At 44.3% G+C, this 20,053-nt stretch overlaps 1 protein-coding gene across 3 annotated transcripts in view; it reads right to left on the bottom strand.

Annotated features, from left to right (window-relative positions):
* Window positions 1-4,287: 4,287 nt before the first annotated feature.
* The window catches only part of ints6l (integrator complex subunit 6 like), a 32,912-nt gene continuing 17,146 nt past the window's right edge, over window positions 4,288-20,053 (bottom strand). Inside the window, exons 6-19 of one of the 3 annotated variants that reach the window (XR_005041162.1) lie at window positions 17,791-17,919; window positions 17,421-17,584; window positions 15,976-16,128; window positions 15,352-15,484; window positions 12,246-12,340; window positions 12,006-12,116; window positions 9,880-10,095; window positions 9,559-9,685; window positions 8,347-8,489; window positions 7,984-8,221; window positions 7,176-7,580; window positions 6,803-6,896; window positions 4,479-4,646; window positions 4,288-4,444 (exon numbers count right to left, since the gene is read on the bottom strand). Coding sequence is in view for 2 of the 3 variants with exons in the window: in XM_036970047.1 (XP_036825942.1) it covers window positions 4,538-4,646; window positions 6,803-6,896; window positions 7,176-7,580; window positions 7,984-8,221; window positions 8,347-8,489; window positions 9,559-9,685; window positions 9,880-10,095; window positions 12,006-12,116; window positions 12,246-12,340; window positions 15,352-15,484; window positions 15,976-16,128; window positions 17,421-17,584; window positions 17,791-17,919 (2,117 nt within the window). In the remaining variant the exon portion in view is untranslated. Of the gene's footprint in view, window positions 4,647-6,802; window positions 6,897-7,175; window positions 7,581-7,983; window positions 8,222-8,346; window positions 8,490-9,558; window positions 9,686-9,879; window positions 10,096-12,005; window positions 12,117-12,245; window positions 12,341-15,351; window positions 15,485-15,975; window positions 16,129-17,420; window positions 17,585-17,790; window positions 17,920-20,053 lie in introns of all 3 variants that reach the window. The other 2 variants (XM_036970047.1, XM_036970048.1) reach the window with 2 other exon arrangements.

Below are 20,053 nucleotides of genomic sequence, written 5' to 3'. Positions count from 1 at the left end.
GCTGTTTTTCATGGTTCGGGCTGAGCCCCTTAGTTCCAGTGTTGAGAATTCCTAACGCTACAGCATACAATTACATTCCAGACGATTCTGTGCTTCCAACTTTGTGGCAACAGTTTGGGGAAGGCCCTTTCCTGTTTCAGTATGACAATGCCACCGTGCACAAAGCGAGGTCCATACAGAAATGGTTTGTCGTGATCGGTGTGTGGAAGAACTTGACTGGCCTGCACAGAGCCCTGACCTCAACTCCATTGAACACTTTTGGGATGAATGGGAACGTCGACAGCGAGTCAGGTTTAATCGGCCAACATCAGTGCCTGACCTCATTAATGCTCTTGTGGCTGAATGGAAGCAAGTCCCCACAGTAATGTTCCAACATCTAGTGGAGGCTGTTCTAGCAGGAAAAGGGGACCAACTCCATATGATTATGGAATGAGATGTTTGAGGAGCAGGTGTCCACATACATTTGGTCATGTAGTGCATATCTGTGAGTCAGGATGCAGTAGTTAGGTTACAGATTGATTCTTCAGGGCTCTCAGTCAAGGCTGTAATACATGTACATCCCAAATTACACCATATTCCCTATATAGTGCAATACTTTAGACCAGAGCTGTATGGTCCCTTGACAAAAAGGGTGACATTTTGGACGTAGACATGATTAGATGTATAGGTTTAAAATCAGAAACTTTCCTGACTGAAAGCTCAACGATAACCCAGACGACCGAGCTTGTATATACTTCTAGTATATTCCACTAAAAGCTAAAAGTGGGCTACATTTAGACTGTTATCTCATTTGACATTTCCAACAAGCAATTGTACATGACACAATTTTACTTACTAAGTGCACAACATATCTAATAATACACTTCATAGTACATTTAGTCATTTGTTTCTTTTATTTTTTGTTTATTTAAAAAAGAATTGTACATTTTCAATGTTATATATAACAGTTAACAAAATGGCCTTTATACAACTTTTACTCTCAAAATATTCTCTTTTTTTATGTTCTGGTATGAACACCATCCAAAAATAGTTTAGATTTATGAACAATAAAATACAATCTTTCATTTTAAAAAGAAACTTTGGGGGGGAAGACAAAAGAGAAATGGGTAGCTTGTGTTTGTTCTCTGAAATACAGAAGGTTGGTTGTCCCCAAGCTGTGCTAGTCCAGAAAAAGGTGACCGACGAACGGGGAGCAGAGATTTTGGTTGACCACACAGTTCTTCCAGGGGAGAATCAATGGGGAGACTGTGACACTTGGGGCGCTTCCAAAATGGCACCCTATTCCGTATATAGTGCACTAGAGTGCCAAGGAGAAGGCAGGGAGAGAGAGAGTGGAGACAGCAGGCCAGGCTCCAGTCCCTCAAGATGGACCCCAACAGCTAGCGTCCTCTCAGTGACTGCACCAATGTTTTACTGAACCAAGTCCACACGTTACTGAACATAACCTACATGAAGTGTGCTATTGCTTTGAGAACAGCTCCCATGCTGGGACAGTTGATCCATGGAGGGCATCTTAGATCAGTATGTGATTTGACATGGTATTATTGTCCTGCAGGCCCATGCAGCACAAAATACCCACAGCACTCCAACACCTAGAAGACTTGAGGTAGATCAGATTTCTCATGTGAGCCACAACGCCTATGTACAGTGCCTTGCGAAAGTATTCGGCCCCCTTGAACTTTGCGACCTTTTGCCACATTTCAGGCTTCAAACATAAAGATATAAAATTGTATTTTTTTGTGAAGAATCAACAACAAGTGGGACACAATCATGAAGTGGAACGACATTTATTGGATATTTCAAACTTTTTTAACAAATCAAAAACTGAAAAATTGGGCGTGCAAAATTATTCAGCCCCTTTACTTTCAGTGCAGCAAACTCTCTCCAGAAGTTCATTGAGGATCTATGAATGATCCAATGTTGACCTAAATGACTAATGATGATAAATACAATCCACCTGTGTGTAATCAAGTCTCCGTATAAATGCACCTGCACTGTGATAGTCTCAGAGGTCTGTTAAAAGCGCAGAGAGCATCATGAAGAACAAGGAACACACCAGGCAGGTCCGAGATACTGTTGTGAAGAAGTTTAAAGCCGGATTTGGATACAAAAAGATTTCCCAAGCTTTAAACATCCCAAGGACCACTGTGCAAGCGATAATATTGAAATGGAAGGAGTATCAGACCACTGCAAATCTACCAAGACCTGGCCGTCCCTCTAAACTTTCAGCTCATACAAGGAGAAGACTGATCAGAGATGCAGCCAAGAGGCCCATGATCACTCTGGATGAACTGCAGATGATCTATGAACTGGATGATCTACAGCTGAGGTGGGAGACTCTGTCCATAGGACAACAATCAGTCGTATATTGCACAAATCTGGCCTTTATGGAAGAGTGGCAAGAAGAAAGCCATTTCTTAAAGATATCCATAAAAAGTGTCGTTCAAAGTTTGCCACAAGCCACCTGGGAGACACACCAAACATGTGGAAGAAGGTGCTCTGGTCAGATGAAACCAAAATTGAACTTTTTGGCAACAATGCAAAACGTTATGTTTGGCGTAAAAGCAACACAGCTGAACACACCATCCCCACTGTCAAACATGGTGGTGGCAGCATCATGGTTTGGGCCTGCTTTTCTTCAGCAGGGACAGGGAAGATGGTTAAAATTGATGGGAAGATGGATGGAGCCAAATACAGGACCATTCTGGAAGAAAACCTGATGGAGTCTGCAAAAGACCTGAGACTGGGACGGAGATTTGTCTTCCAACAAGACAATGATCCAAAACATAAAGCAAAATCTATAATGGAATGGTTCAAAAATAAACATATCCAGGTGTTAGAATGGCCAAGTCAAATTCCAGACCTGAATCCAATCGAGAATCTGTGGAAAGAACTGAAAACTGCTGTTCACAAATGCTCTCCATCCAACCTCACTGAGCTCGAGCTGTTTTGCAAGGAGGAATGGCAAAAAATGTCAGTCTCTCGATGTGCAAAACTGATAGAGACATACCCCAAGCGACTTACAGCTGTAATCGCAGCAAAAGGTGGCGCTACAAAGTATTAACTTAAGGGGGCTGAATAATTTTGCACGGACAATTTTTCAGTTTTTGATTTGTTAAAAAAGTTTGAAATATCCAATAAATGTCGTTCCACTTCATGATTGTGTCCCACTTGTTGTTGATTCTTCACAAAAAAATACAGTTTTATATCTTTATGTTTGAAGCCTGAAATGTGGCAAAAGGTCGCAAAGTTCAAGGGGGCCGAATACTTTCGCAAGGCACTGTAGTTAGTACACAGTGTGTTTCTTACATCAAATGTATATATTTAGGCCCAACATAAATAGGCTAATGTTAAACCTTCTGATCAGTCGGCAGATATCCTTATTGCTCTAAACTGTAATGTGAGCACAGTTGTCCTACAGCTGTATTGTCAATAGTCATTACCAGTATTATTAGTAATTACACTACATGTAAAATTGCTGTAATAAGAGTTCCATTATTACATGCCTCACATGAAAAATCCTTCCTGTCCTATAATGACTAATCAGAACTGCACTAAGACCTGATTCAAAAGGTGTGTGTGTGTGTGTGTGTGTGTGTGTGTGTGTGTGTGTGTGTGTGTGTGTGTGTGTCATAGAGAAATATAGAGAACTAGTGCCCAAAAGCCAGTTTGAGCATGGGCAGCGCCATTAAGGACTTTCACCATTTTTAAGTAGTCAACTGGGTGGGACTTCCTATGGGTTAAGGAAGGATCACATGAAGGGACAAGCCAAATGGCTTTATACCTGTTCAAACAACACATTCTAGAGGACAGTATACGCCCTTTCAGTTTGTTTACCAACTCATAGAAGTAGTAGCATAAGAAAATGGGCTACTTCAAAATGGAGATGGCCTCAATGGCACTGCCCATGCTCTCACAGACGGCATAAAGAGACAGATACAATGATGCGATGTCTATCTAAGTCTATGGTGTGTGTGTGTGTGAATTAATCAATGTCTGTGGACAAACTGAATTAGCCGTATGGTCATCAATGGCATCAGTCACTATTGGAGTGGATTACATCCAGAGTCTCTTAACTTATCTCCACATTGGTCTGGCTCTGGCCCTACCCTCCTCCTCCCTCCCGAATTATAACCCCTGACCCTTCCATCTCCATGTGTGAGTGCTGTTGAGGTACAATGTCACAACACATAGATAGGGAGGGATCTCAGCCCTCTGTCATCTCCTCTATTGCCTCCTTCTTTCAACTTTACCTCCTATGGGGTGTTGTTGGACCATGTGTAAGTCATGTCTTATTAAGGAGAGTACCCTGTTCCTGTCCATGTCTTGTTAAGGAGAGTACCCTGTTCCTGTCCATGTCTTGTGAAGGAGAGTACCCTGTTCCTGTCCATGTCTTGTGAAGGAGAGTACCCTGTTCCTGTCCATGTCTTGTGAAGGAGAGTACCCTGTTCCTGTCCATGTCTTGTGAAGGAGAGTACCCTGTTCCTGTACATATCTTTGTGTTTCTGAGCAGGGACCCCTGCAGGCCACTTCTTCACTATCTACCATGGTCGTTGTTGAGGCGGACAGCAGGGAGCTGCAGCTCCTTCTCCTCAATCAACTCCAGAGCTGTCTCCAACTGCTGGATCAGCACCCGCTTCTTAAACCTGGGAGGAGAGGAAAGAGAGAGAGAGAAAGAGATAGGGGGGAAAAGGGATGGAAAGAAAAAAGAACAGATTAAAAATGGAAGGAAACAGAGGCCATGAGGTTTGCAACTGCATTGCAGTGGAGGTGTTATACGACCGGATGCAACGACTGCTTTGACGAAGCAGAATAATGACTGCAATGTACTTATGGCCAACAATTTATGTCTGCAGTGTAGTGTACTGACAGCACTAAACCTGGGGAGGAATCGCAGTTAGAGCTCTAAATGGGTAACAGCAGTGAAGTAATTAGCTTACTATGCTTTCAAATGAAGAATTACTATGCTTTCTAATCAAGAACAGTGTCCTTATCTTAAGTTGCATTTTTTATTGCATTTCTTAACTAGCATTTTGTATTTCCAAATATCATACAGACCGATGTAACCACCCTTGCTGAAAATTAATATAATGAATGAATGATGAAAGCAAGATTGCAGCAATATTCTCCTACACAGTGGAGCTTAGTTACACTGTGTTGTTTTCATTGTTCTCAGTCTGTACTGTGGGTAGTCTGGTGTAAACAGACAGATGGTGGGTCTGTACTGTGGGTAGTCTGGTGTAAACAGACAGATGGTGGGTCAGTACTGTGGGTAGTCCGGTGTTAACAGACAGATGGTGGGTCAGTACTGTGGGTAGTCTGGTGTAAACAGACAGATGGTGGGTCAGTACTGTGGGTAGTCCGGTGTTAACAGACAGATGGTGGGTCTGTACTGTGGGTAGTCTGGTGTAAACAGACAGATGGTGTGTCAGTCTGTACTGTGGGTAGTCTGGTGTAAACAGACAGATGGTGGGTCAGTACTGTGGGTAGTCTGGTGTAAACAGACAGATGGTGGGTCAGTACTGTGGGTAATCTGGTGTAAACAGACAGATGGTGGGTCAGTACTGTGGGTAGTCCGGTGTTAACAGACAGATGGTGGGTCAGTACTGTGGGTAGTCTGGTGTAAACAGACAGATGGTGGGTCAGTACTGTGGGTAGTCTGGTGTAAACAGACAGATGGTGGGTCAGTCTGTACTGTGGGTAGTCTGGTGTAAACAGACAGATGGTGGGTCAGTACTGTGGGTAGTCTGGTGTAAACAGACAGACGGTGTGTCAGTCTGTACTGTGGGTAGTCTGGTGTAAACAGACAGACGGTGTGTCAGTCTGTACTGTGGGTAGTCTGGTATAAACAGACAGACGGTGTGTCAGTCTGTACTGTGGGTAGTCTGGTGTAAACAGACAGACGGTGTGTCAGTCTGTACTGTGGGTAGTCTGGTGTAAACAGACAGATGGTGGGTCAGTACTGTGGGTAGTCTGGTGTAAACAGACAGATGGTGGGTCAGTCTGTACTGTGGGTAGTCTGGTGTAAACAGACAGATGGTGGGTCAGTACTGTGGGTAGTCTGGTGTAAACAGACAGATGGTGGGTCAGTCTGTACTGTGGGTAGTCTGGTGTAAACAGACAGATGGTGGGTCAGTCTGTACAGTGGGTAGTCTGGTGTAAACAGACAGATGGTGTGTCAGTCTGTACTGTGGGTAATCTGGTGTAGACAGACAGATGGTGGGTCAGTCTGTACTGTGGGTAGTCTGGTGTAAACAGACAGATGGTGTGTCAGTCTGTACTGTGGGTAGTCTGGTATAAACAGACAGATGGTGTGTCAGTCTGTACTGTGGGTAGTCTGGTATAAACAGACAGATGGTGTGTCAGTCTGTACTTTGGGTAGTCTGGTGTAGACAGACAGATGGTGTGTCAGTCTGTACTGTGGGTAGTCTGGTGTAAACAGACAGATGGTGTGTCAGTCTGAACTGTGGGTAGTCTGGTGTAAACAGACAGATGGTGGGTCAGTCTGTACAGTGGGTAGTCTGGTGTAAACAGACAGATGGTGGGTCAGTCTGTACTGTGGGTAGTCTGGTGTAAACAGACAGACGGTGTGTCAGTCTGTACTGTGGGTAGTCTGGTGTAGACAGACAGATGGTGGGTCAGTCTGTACTGTGGGTAATCTGGTGTAAACAGACAGACGGTGTGTCAGTCTGTACTGTGGGTAATCTGGTGTAGACAGACAGATGGTGGGTCAGTCTGTACTGTGGGTAGTCTGGTGTGAACAGACAGACAGACAGACAGACAGACAGACAGTGGGTCTCACCTGGCAGCCTCCTTGATCGCGTGATGGATGAAGTACCTCTGGACCATCACAGACCCCTTCACCTCCTCCAGCAGCCTGAATATGGTCTCATAGTCTGGGAACAAGGACAGGCACAGTCAGGGGTCAGTGGAGGTGGTCCAGCAGATGGAAGATAAGGGACTTTTCTAGTTTTGTCCAGAGCCCTACACTATAAAGGGAATAGGGTGCCGTTTGGGACACGACTCAGCACTTTTCTAAGTAGTATGTGTATCACGACTCAGTACTCTTCTAATTAGTATGTGTATCACTACTCAGTACTCTTCTAAGTGTGATCTGGACAGAAATGGACTGCACACGACAGCGTTGGGACAGTAGTATGTATATCACTACTCACTGCGGCCAGGTTTGCGGACCTCCTTGATGACCCGTGTGCGCAGCTCAGCATTGCTGCCATCTAGTGGGGCTATGGTGACCGCCTCAAGCTCAGCTTGGTCTGCTCCATTTTCATCTCCCTCCAGCTCTCCCTCCTGGTCCCCCTCACAGCTTTGCTGCTGTCTCTCTGAGGAGGGCCGCTCATCCAGGCCACCCTCCCCTAACCTGTCCTCCTCCACGCCACTGTCCTCCCCACTGTCCCCCGCACACATCCCAGGCCTCTCACTCTCTCTCTCCTCCAGGATGAGTGCATTTGTGCCCCCTCCCACACCGTCCACCACCACTCCAGGCCAGCCGTCCCCTGATTCAGGCCCCACACCCCCCTCCCCGTTATTCTCTGTGCCCAGCATGCTGTTCCCCTCTGCTCCTGTGGGGGGCAGAAGAGCACATTTCATGACATTATCAAGATGATGAACACCCACACCTGGGAAACTGTTTTAAAAGAAGATCCATTTAATATTGAGGTTAAAGTTTTATGTCTGCATGTCATTTTCTGACCACTAACTAACACTTTCAGTAGAATGAGATCCGCCATTTCCATACTGTATGTGTCCAGTTCTATTACACTCATATAGCAATCAATACAAACTGAAATCCATGAGCATACTCCATATCATTAAAACAATTATTTAAACAAAAACAAATGTTTAAGTGTCAGTCAGGATGGAAGGGAATTTCTCTGGGAGAGAAGAGGAAGTGTTGATGGTCTTGGAGGGATCCAGTCAGTCGGCGTCAGAGAGACAGTCAGGTCCGAAGCCTCAGCAACTCACCCCTACCTTTGTGCAGTGGGATGGGCTTGATGCCAGGCTGGCCCTGGACCCCGTTCCCATTGGACCCCTTCCCCACTACATGGTTGGTGATGATTGGTGGAGTCTGGGGCCGACGCAGTAAAGGGGACATGCTCCGCCTTCTCTTCAGAGCAGCCCCCGAGTTGGGGTCCCCAGTAACGCCTCTCTTCTTGCTTTGGGGACCCGTTACAAACTCATCTGCCTCATCAATCATCATCCCCTGGGATCAAGAACAAAGAAACCAAGGGGTTGTAGGCAAAAGACTTGCAAACAATCATTATGATGTCATACTATTATCACTGTTGTTTTTGCTGATCTCTGCCGTGTGTGTGTGTATGTTTGTACCTTCTTGTCCTGTTTGAATGGGTTGCCGAAGGTGTGCAGGCGTTTGGGTTGGTCAGGGTCGATCTCTCTCAGAGGAGACGGCATCATCTTTAGATACTCCTGATAGTTGCCCATCTGAACCATGGGTATACTGTGAAGGTAGTCTAACAACCAGCACATAGTCAATGTCAAAACAAATTCATTTCATTTCAATCAGCATAAAAGCCCACTGTTGTATTCATTAAATACATTCTTAGGATGGCTAGTATCAACAGTTCATGTGACATTTTTCCACTTCTTACATAATCTGTTCATACTGTAGTCAATAGACTGACAAGAATAATCTAACTGATGATTCATTCTTTAGATTCTAAGCCTTTGGGGAAGGGGGCACTAAGCTGACATGTGGAATTTTACTATGGATCATTTAGCTGTTTGATTTTGAATTGTAGGACCTCTTTAGGTATAAATAATAATATAAAACAACGTTTTGATAAAATATAGATGTTCGCCTTTACTACTATAGCCCATAGAAACACACTGAATAACACATTCATTAATTTCAAAAAGACAGTCACAAAATAAATCATAAGAAACATGGTTTTGAAGTGTCTGTCCTAAATCTAGGAGATACTGTATGTATATTTTTTTTTATCAGGAGATATATATATATATTTTTACACATATTTAAGCCCTTTTTTTGGGTTGGAACAAAACTACCTTCATACTTCCATTTCTTTTTTTAAAACGGTACCGGTTCATTTCAGACAAGTGTGGGGGTCGTAGAGCAAAAACGGAGAACACCATCATGTTCATGAGAATCTCCACTTTCCACAATGGGGTTTGTAGTCCAAATGGTTGGGACGCTACCTAACAGAAGGTGGCACATCGTCGGTACCGACAAGTCTCCTGACACTTGGTGGGGGCTGTAGAGTAAAAGTTTGTAGGTCAAACCATTCGGACACTACAGACGATTACACAAAAAAAACTGATTTTCAGGAAGTCTCATGGTCTGACAAACACTGCTCTAGCTCTGTCACCTTCCACCACAGATGCAGAAGTGCGACACTGGCGGGCAGATGTAGTGGATTGAGAAGCATCCAATGCAAAAAACTGATATCTCTCGCTTAAACTGATGGATTTTGATGGGGATTTTTTTGTTATGTAATTTAGATTGACGCACCAGTGCATCAACCAACTCTAGGGGGTTAAGCAGCTTTCAAGCCTGCCTACCTTCATCTTGTCCTCTGATAAGTTTCTGAGTAGTCCTCAGAAGGTTGGAGCGCATCCGTGTCAGCTGATCCAGAAGGTTCCTCCTTGGGATGTCATAGGCGTTTCGATACGCCTGAGGCTTTAGATCCTGAAGAGATGGTAAGTAATGAGATACAGAAACTCTGTCTGCCACTTCAATCTAGGAACATCGTCTGCGTCCCAAATGGAACCCTATTCACTGGGCTCTGGTCAAAAGTTGTGCACTATATATGGCATAGGGTGCCATTTGGGATACAGTTATCCTCTCAGGCATCTCAGCGTGTCACCCTGCCAGTTCTGTACCTTGTTGAGCAGTGCAATCTGAAAGCCGGCAAACTCCTTGAAGTTGATGTCTGCAAGGCGGAGGGACATCTCTCCAGTGATACCCTGCAGCAGCTGCTTGAAGTCTTTGCGGTGGGCCAGGGACAGGGTGTTGGAGTGGTTCTTCACCTTTATCCCAGTCTCTTGGGGAGCCTTCTTCCCTACAGACACGATCAGGCGATCCGACTCCATCTTTGCCTGCAGACAGAGAAAGAGACAAAGACAGGTTCTTTATTCACTAATTCACACCAGCTGGGTGTGCTCCTAAAGTGTATTCAGACCTACATAAGTGACCCTTGTAAGTTAAACACGTATCACGTTGTACAAACTTTGAAATCTATAGATATATACAGTGCCTTGCGAAAGTATTCGGCCCCCTTGAACTTTGCGACCTTTTGCCACATTTCAGGCTTCAAACATAAAGATATAAAACTGTATTTTTTTGTGAAGAATCAACAACAAGTGGGACACAATCATGAAGTGGAACGACATTTATTGGATATTTCAAACTTTTTTAACAAATCAAAAACTGAAAAATTGGGCGTGCAAAATTATTCAGCCCCTTTACTTTCAGTGCAGCAAACTCTCTCCAGAAGTTCAGTGAGGATCTCTGAATGATCCAATGTTGACCTAAATGACTAATGATGATAAATACAATCCACCTGTGTGTAATCAAGTCTCCGTATAAATGCACCTGCACTGTGATAGTCTCAGAGGTCTGTTAAAAGTGCAGAGAGCATCATGAAGAACAAGGAACACACCAGGCAGGTCCGAGATACTGTTGTGAAGAAGTTTAAAGCCGGATTTGGATACAAAAAGATTTCCCAAGCTTTAAACATCCCAAGGAGCACTGTGCAAGCGATAATATTGAAATGGAAGGAGTATCAGACCACTGCAAATCTACCAAGACCTGGCCGTCCCTCTAAACTTTCAGCTCATACAAGGAGAAGACTGATCAGAGATGCAGCCAAGAGGCCCATGATCACTCTGGATGAACTGCAGAGATCTACAGCTGAGGTGGGAGACTCTGTCCATAGGACAACAATCAGTCGTATATTGCACAAATCTGGCCTTTATGGAAGAGTGGCAAGAAGAAAGCCATTTCTTAAAGATATCCATAAAAAGTGTTGTTTAAAGTTTGCCACAAGCCACCTGGGAGACACACCAGACATGTGGAAGAAGGTGCTCTGGTCAGATGAAACCAAAATTGAACTTTTTGGCAACAATGCAAAACGTTATGTTTGGCATTAAAGCAACACAGCTGAACACACCATCCCCACTGTCAAACATGGTGGTGGCAGCATCATGGTTTGGGCCTGCTTTTCTTCAGCAGGGACAGGGAAGATGGTTAAAATTGATGGGAAGATGGATGGAGCCAAATACAGGACCATTCTGGAAGAAAACCTGATGGAGTCTGCAAAAGACCTGAGACTGGGACGGAGATTTGTCTTCCAACAAGACAATGATCCAAAACATAAAGCAAAATCTACAATGGAATGGTTCAAAAATAAACATATCCAGGTGTTAGAATGGCCAAGTCAAAGTCCAGACCTGAATCCAATCGAGAATCTGTGGAAAGAACTGAAAACTGCTGTTCACAAATGCTCTCCATCCAACCTCACTGAGCTCGAGCTGTTTTGCAAGGAGGAATGGGAAAAAAATGTCAGTCTCTCGATGTGCAAAACTGATAGAGACATACCCCAAGCGACTTACAGCTGTAATCGCAGCAAAAGGTGGCGCTACAAAGTATTAACTTAAGGGGGCTGAATAATTTTGCACGCCCAATTTTTCAGTTTTTGATTTGTTAAAAAAGTTTGAAATATCTAATAAATGTCGTTCCACTTCATGATTGTGTCCCACTTGTTGTTGATTCTTCACAAAAAAATACAGTTTTATATCTTTATGTTTGAAGCCTGAAATGTGGCAAAAGGTCGCAAAGTTCAAGGGGGCCGAATACTTTCGCAAGGCACTGTACTAAGTCTGGTAGTGCGTCCCAAATGGCACCCTATTCCCTATATAGTGTACTACTTTGGGCCCTGGTCAAAGTAGTGCACTACATAGAAATAGGGTGCCATTTGGGATGCTACCCAGGTGAAGGGAAGCCCCACCTGCTGGCTAAGCTTCTTTAGGTAGGAGATGACACTGTAGCTGAGGCCACAGTCCATGTTGTCGGAGATGAGGTTGGGCGCTCCCATCATTCGCAGTGCCTTCTTCAATGGCTGTATGGAAACACAGAGAGAGCCCATAGAGAAAGTGCATCACCATCAAACAAACATGAAATACATAAAGCACATATGGATACAAATATATATTTACATATATGACATTGACCAAGAACAGTACATTACCAAGAGAAAGTAAGGAGGCATGGTCTTCAGGTAGATCTCAAAGGCCTGCCTCCACTTTAGGTTTGGCTTCAGTTTGTGCACTTTAAACAGGTCATCTGTGAAGACAGCAGGGTTGGGGGTTGGGAAGAGGAAAAAGACCTGAGACAAGCATAATCATCCAAGAACACCCAGAGATGGGCAATCAGAAAGTATCTTGTTACAAAATACCCTTAAGACCAATGTATCATTATAATCTACACAAAACTGGGTATTTTTTATTTATTTAATTGAAATACATACATTTGCATGTAGCAGCCTTAAATAAGTCATAAAACAACCTGTGACCTTCGGCTTACACGAACAGTACCAATAGCCGAGTTCATATATTGTTAGTCTTCAGAGCTTTGTGGCCCCTATTACTCAACATACACTGCATTGGTGTCAGAAATGAGATTCCATACCATACCATGAGTATCACGTAATCAGAGGTGCAGATGGAGGCATAAAGGGGTTTGATATAAAGTTGAGGTACAGGACTCACTTCCCAAATGACAGAGAGTGTAGTGATAGTATGGCAATATCAAAAAACAAGAGTTCACTTCCACCTTTGGGACCATATTCATGGCATTATCCTCACTCCTCCTCCACCAACACCTCTCAGGGCAACACGATAGTGACCTAACATTTCTTAAACAAATGCAGCAAATTTAGGGTAATATGGGGTATCAAAATTCTGAAGCATTATAATATATTTTGAAAATACAAAATACCATTCTCCGAAGTATGTTCTTACAAATACATTGTGATTTTGGTCAGGTACTCAGGCCTTCCAAATACATGGGGACTTTAGTCAGGTACTCAGGCCTTCCAAATACATGGTAATTTTGGTCAGGTACTCAGGCCTTCCAAATACATGGGGATTTTGCTCAGGTACTCAGGTCTTCCAAATACATGGGGATTTTAGTTCGGTTCTCAGGCCTTCCAAATACATGGGGATTTTAGTCAGGAATTCAGGCCTTCCAAATACATGGTAATTCTGGTCAGGTACTCAGGCCTTCCATATACATGGTGATTTTGGTCAGGTACTCAGGCCTTCCAAATATATGGTGATTTTAGTCAGGTATTCAGGCCTTCCAAATACATGGGGATTTAAGTTTGGTTCTCAGGCCTTCCAAATACATGGTAATTTTGGTCAGGTACTCAGGCCTTCCAAATATATGGGGATTTAAGTTTGGTTCTCAGGCCTTCCAAATACATGGTGATTTTAGTCAGGTATTCAGGCCTTCCAAATACATGGGGATTTAAGTTTGGTTCTCAGGCCTTCCAAATACATGGTGATTTTTGTCAGGTACTTAGGCCTTCCAAATACATGGGGATTTTAGTCAGGTACTCAGGCCTTCCAAATACATGGTAATTCTGGTCAGGTTCTCAGGCCTTCCAAATACATGGTGATTTTTGTCAGGTACTCAGGCCTTCCAAATACATGGTAATTCTGGTCAGGTTCTCAGGCCTTCCAAATACATGGTGATTTTAGTCAGGTATTCAGGCCTTCCAAATACATGGGGATTTAAGTTTGGTTCTCAGGCCTTCCAAATACATGGGGATTTTAGTTCAGTTCTCAGGCCTTCCAAATACACAGGGATTTTGGTCAGGTCTCAGGCCTTCCAAATACATGGGGATTTTAGTCAGGTAATCAGGCCTTCCAAATACATGGTGATTTTGGTCAGGTACTCAGGCCTTCTAAAACATGGGGATTTTGGTCAGGTACTCAGGCCTTCCAAATACATGGTGATTTTAGTCAGGTACTCAGGCCTTCCAAATACATGGTGATTTTGGTCAGGTACTCAGGCCTTCTAATACATGGTGATTTTAGTCAGAACCTTAGGCCTTCCAAATACATGGGGATTTTGGTCAGGTACTCAGGACTTCCAAATACATGGTGATTTTAGTCAGAACCTCAGGCCTTCCAAATACATGGGGATTTTAGCCAGGTACTCAGGCCTTCCAAATACATGGGTATTTTAGTTAGGTTCTCAGGCCTTCCAAATACATGGGGATTTTGGTCAGGTACTCAGGCCTTCTAATACATGGGGATTTTAGTCAGGTACTCAGGAATTCCAAATACATGAGGATTTTAGTTAGGTTCTCAGGCCTTCCAAATTCATGGGGATTTTAGTCAGGTACTCAGGAATTCCAAATACATGGGGATTTTATTTAGGTACTCAGGCCTTCCAAATACATGGGTATTTTAGTTAGGTTCTCAGGCCTTCCAAATACATGGGTATTTTAGTTAGGTTCTCAGGCCTTCCAAATACATGGGTATTTTAGTTAGGTTCTCAGGCCTTCCAAATACATGGGTATTTTAGTTAGGTTCTCAGGCCTTCCAAATACATGGTGATTTTATTTAGGTACTCAGGCCTTCCAAATACATGGTGATTTTGGTCAGGTACTCAGGAATTCCAAATACATGAGGATTTTAGTTAGGTTCTCAGGCCTTCCAAATACATGGGGATTTTATTTAGGTACTCAGGCCTTCCAAATACATGGTGATTTTGGTCAGGTACTCAGGAATTCCAAATACATGAGGATTTTAGTTAGGTACTCAGGAATTCCAAATACATGAGGATTTTAGTTAGGTTCTCAGGCCTTCCAAATACATGGGGATTTTATTTAGGTACTCAGGCCTTCCAAATACATGGTGATTTTAGTCAGGTTCTCAGGCCTTCCAAATACATGGGGATTTTGGTCAGAACCTCAGGCCTTCCAAATACATGGGGATTTTGGTCAGGTACTCAGGCCTTCCAAATACGTGGGGATTTTATTTAGGTACTCAGGCCTTCCAAATACATGGGGATTTTATTTAGGTACTCAGGCCTTCCAAATACATGGTGATTTTAGTCAGAACCTCAGGCCTTCCAAATACATGGGGATTTTAGTCAGGTACTCAGGCCTTCCAAATACATGGATGATTTTAGTCAGGTACTCAGGCCTCCAAACACAAATGACAAAATACTCAAAAGTAATTTAAGTACCTATTTCAAATACGTGTAACAGAAACACCCCACAAATGTCGCAAATGTATGACTGTTACAGCTTCAGCATAGAAGACATCCACAATCTCACTTACCAAGGAGTGGCAAAACAACTGGGTAGTTGTAAGGCATGACGAAGAGGTTGACACAGGAGAGAGTGGTGCTGGCCTTCAGGTAGCCAAAGGGCTGGGCTAGGTCACTGTGCTTTCCACTACTGTTCACAAAGACCTGCAGGGAAAGAGACAGAGAGAGAGAGAATTGGGGGAGACAGCAAGAGAGTGAGAGAGAGACAGACAGAGAGACAGGGAGAGGGGAGGGGAGACAGCGAGAGGGGAGAAACAGGAAGAAAGAGAGACAGAGAGACAGGGGGGGCAGTGATGAGGGTAGAGAAAGAGAGAGAGACAGAGAGAAAATGAGAAAGAGAGAAAGAGAGAGAGAGGGCATGAGAGAGAGAGGGGGTGGCGAGCGAGAGACAGAGAAACAGAGAGAGAAAGAGAGCTTGAGAGAGAGCGAGAGAGAGCGAGAGAGAGAGAGAGAGAGAGAGAGAAAGGGGGAGCGAGAGAGAGAGGAACAGAGAAGGAAAAAGAGAGAGACAGAGAGAGAGAGCAAGTGAGAGAGAGAAAGAGAGAGAGGGCTCAGCACAAACAACATCCCACAGCATAACTAGAAATACAAACACCACAACTCCTTGAGGTTGTGTGTGGGAGCATTTCTCCTACCTGCCAGCACATGTGTGGGGACTTCCTCTCCAAGATATACTGGGTGAGTGGCGAGGGCTCCAGTTCGTACTTGTCAAAGGGCAGCTTGTCAATCACCATGGGCTCACAGTCCACACAGGTGAAACGCACCATGGGGTGGGCAGAGCGAGGAGGCTATTGGTGGGCAAAGGGAGAGAATGACAGAGAACATTTAGAGCATTTCATACAATGTTGTCCTTGTTGAGGAGAAATAAACATCCTGAAACTATACCAATGCCATGCCGACACCACAGGAACTACTGTGTGTGTGGGTGGGTGGGGGGTGGGGGGGTTGAAAAAGGGAGTAGAGACAGAACATTAAACAGTAGGATGGAGCTGGCAGACTCTAGTCAGTCAGCATCCACCCTGACCCTCTGTCCTTGGCACTGCCCCAGTAACACTACAGATAGTCAATATACAGAGGGAAAGAAAAACAGAGAGAGAGTCCTAGGCAAACTTCACCCCCAGTTTTTGGCAATAAAGACACAGTGAGGAGCAATCATTCACAGGATGCCAAGGGCCAGGACTACAGGTCTCAGAGGCCAGGACTACAGGTCCCAGAGGGCCATGACTACAGGTCCCAGAAGGCAGGACAACTATAGGTCCCAGAGGGCCAGGACAACTATAGGTCCCAGAGGGCCAGGACAACTATAGGTCCCAGAGGGCCAGGACAACTATAGGTCCCAGAGGGCCAGGACAACTATAGGTCCCAGAGGGACAGGACAACTACAGGTCCCAGAGGACCAGGACAATGTCAGGTCTCAGAGGCCAGGACTACAGGTCCCAGAGGGCCATGACTACAGGTCCCAGAAGGCAGGACAACTATAGGTCCCAGAGGGCCAGGACAACTATAGGTCCCAGAGGGCCAGGACAACTATAGGTCCCAGAGGGCCAGGACAACTATAGGTCCCAGAGGGCCAGGACAACTATAGGTCCCAGAGGGCCAGGACAACTATAGGTCCCAGAGGGCCAGGACAACTATAGGTCCCAGAGGGCCAGGACAACTACAGGTCCCAGAGGCCAGGACAACTACAGGTTCCAGAGGGACAGGACAACTACAGGTCCCAGAGGCCAGGACAACTACAGGTCCCAGAGGGACAGGACAACTACAGGTCCCAGAGGCCAGGACAACTACAGGTCCCAGAGGTCAGGACAACTAAAGGTTCCAGAGGGCCAGGACAACTACAGGTCCCAGAGGCCAGGACAACTACAGGTCCCAGGGTGCAACAGTGCAGAGCCACATTTAACACCAAGTACTGGATTTAAGAGGAGCATAATGCTTAACTCTCATCCTCTTTCACATGACCCATTAACTGACTGCTTAATAATCACACAAACAATATCTTAGTATTTTAAAATGGAGGGACTAATGATCTTGCGTTAGTGTTACTGCATCAGTAACTGTGGGGTTAATGGCATCCTCTCACCAGAGCGGGGGAGTTCTGGTCCGGCCAGAAGGACTCGGGGATGGGCCAGTGGCCTACAGGCACCCCTGTCTTGGGGTTGGGTCGCACGTAGATGAGCTTGTGGCAGCTGTGCCAGGGCTGTGGGCTGAAGGACAACACGGGCCGGCTCGGGTCAACCATACCATCTGTAGAACCAAACAACAACAACATGCGGTGTCCATTTCTCAACCGAACACAAACAGAAGAACAGCCACAGGTCCGAAGCAGCTGTTCGGAACACATCAGTCAAGCGCTGTCAGAGAGAGTCACCTTGAGACCATCAGAGGACACTTCATCAGTGACACACATAGTCATACACAAGAAGTTAGAGCGCATTCCTGTTAGCACATACCTTCGCCTACCAGAGGCGGATCTGGCCCTGTCTTTTCAAAGTTAATGACGACACCACTCAGAACCTTCTGGACGAGAGAGTCCAGACACTGGTTCAGCATCCTCTGAGTCCGTACACAGTATGACCGACCTGGAGAAAGAAAGAGTAGGAGGGATAAAGAGAAAAGACAGAGGGATGGAGAAGACCTGTTATTAAGAGCTATAATGATACCAGTATTGCAATATCTTTTCCATGACAAAAATTAAAACAAGAAGCAGTTATTTTGTCCTCTAAAAACCGTATGTATGTAAATTATTGTGTGACTCTAGATGACAACATAACAATGTTTGTTTCCAACATTAGGGCTGTTTTCCTAAAGAGGTTAAATCCGCTTCGTGTTTTGTTTCCTTGCCATGATACTAAGGAGTATGGTGATACCGGTATCGTCCCGGCATTAGTGTTATTCTGCATGTACACTCTCAGTCAAAAGTTTGGACACCTAGTCATTCAAGGGTTTTTCTTTATTTTTACTATTTTCTACATTGTAGAATAATAGTGAAGACATCAAAACTATGAGATAACACATATGGAATCATGTAGTAACCAAAAAAGTGCATAACAATTCAAAGTATATTTTATATTTTTCAAATTAGACACCCTTTGCCTTGATGACAGCTTTGCACACTCTTGGCATTCTCTCAACCAGCTTCACCTGGAATACTTTTCCAACAGTCTTGAAGGAGTTCCCACATGTGCTGAGCACTTTTTGGCTGCTTTTCATTCACTCTGCGGTCCAACTCATCCCAAACCATCTCAATTGGGTTGAGGTCGGGTGATTGCGGAGGCCAGGTCATCTGATGCAGCACTCCATCACTCTCCTTGTTGGTCAAATAGCCCTTACACAGCCTGGAGGTGTGTTGGGTCATTGTCCTGTTGAAAAACAAATGATAGTCCCACTAAGCCCAAACCAGCTGGGATGGTGTATCGCTGCAGAATGCTATGGTAGCCATGCTGGTTAAGTGTGCCTTGAATTCTAAATAAGTCACAGACAGTGTCATCAGCAAAGCACCCCCACGCCATCACACCTCCTCCTCCATGCTTCACGGTGGGAACCACACATGCGGAGATCATCCATTCACCTACTCTTGAGTCTCACAAAGACTTGGCGGTCGGAACCAAAAATCTCAAATTTGGACGCATCAGACCAAATGAAAGATATCCACCGGTCTAATGTCCATTGCTCGTGTTTCTTGGCCCAAGCAAATCTCTTCTTCTTATTAGTGTCCTTTAGTAGTGGTTTCTTTGCAGCAATTCGACCATGAAGGCCTGATTCACGCAGTCTCCTCTGAATAGTTGATGTTGAGATGTGTCTCTTTCTCTTTCTTGAACTCTGTGAAGCATATATTTGGGCTGCAATTTCTGAGGCTTGTAACTCTAATGAACTTATCCTCTGTAGCAGAGGTAACTGTGTCTTCTTTTCCTGTAGCGGTCCTCATGAGAGACAGTTTCATCATAGCGCTTTATGGTTTTTGAGACTGCACTTGAAGAAACTTTCAAAGTTCTTTACATTTTCCGGATTGACTAACCTCCATGTCTTAAATGTAATGATGGACTGTTGTTTCTCTTTGCTTATTAGAGCTGTTCTTGCCATAATATGGACTTGGTATTTTACCAAATAGGGCTAGGGCTCTTCTCTAAACCACCCCTACCTTGTCACAACACAACTGACAGGCTGAAACACATTAAGAATGAAAGAAATTCCACAAATGAACTTTTAACAAGCACACCTGTTAATTGAAATACATTCCAGGTGACTACCTCATGAAGCTGGTTGAGAGAATGCCGAGGGTGTGCAAAGCTGTCATCAAGGCAAAGGGTGGTTACTTTGAAGAATCTCAAATATAACATATATTTAGATTTGTTTAACACTTTTTGGTTACTACATGATTCCACATGTGTTATTTCATAGTTGTGATGTCTTCACTATTATTCAACAATTTAGAAAATAGCAAAAATAAAGAAAAACCCTGGAATGAGTAGGTGTGTCCAAACTTTTGACTAGTACTCTATATCTTCCAGAAAGTAGTTGCAGATTTAATTTCCAGTCTCTAGAAACATTGCAAATGTTAAATGATACATAGCCTGGACCCTGAAGAAGGTACTCTGTGCCCAAATGTTGGTTGACCCATTAAATTGTTGAGAGCATATATAGACTGTGACCTTGTGTCTGTGTTTTTATACATTACACATTTTGACATCACAACAGACACAGTCCCACCCCAGA

The sequence above is a fragment of the Oncorhynchus mykiss genome, chromosome 31 (genome assembly GCF_013265735.2).
Source record: "Oncorhynchus mykiss isolate Arlee chromosome 31, USDA_OmykA_1.1, whole genome shotgun sequence".
NCBI classification, from domain to species: domain Eukaryota; kingdom Metazoa; phylum Chordata; class Actinopteri; order Salmoniformes; family Salmonidae; genus Oncorhynchus; species Oncorhynchus mykiss.
Note: the sequence above shows the minus strand (reverse complement) of the source record. Positions and strands in the feature narration are given on the sequence as shown.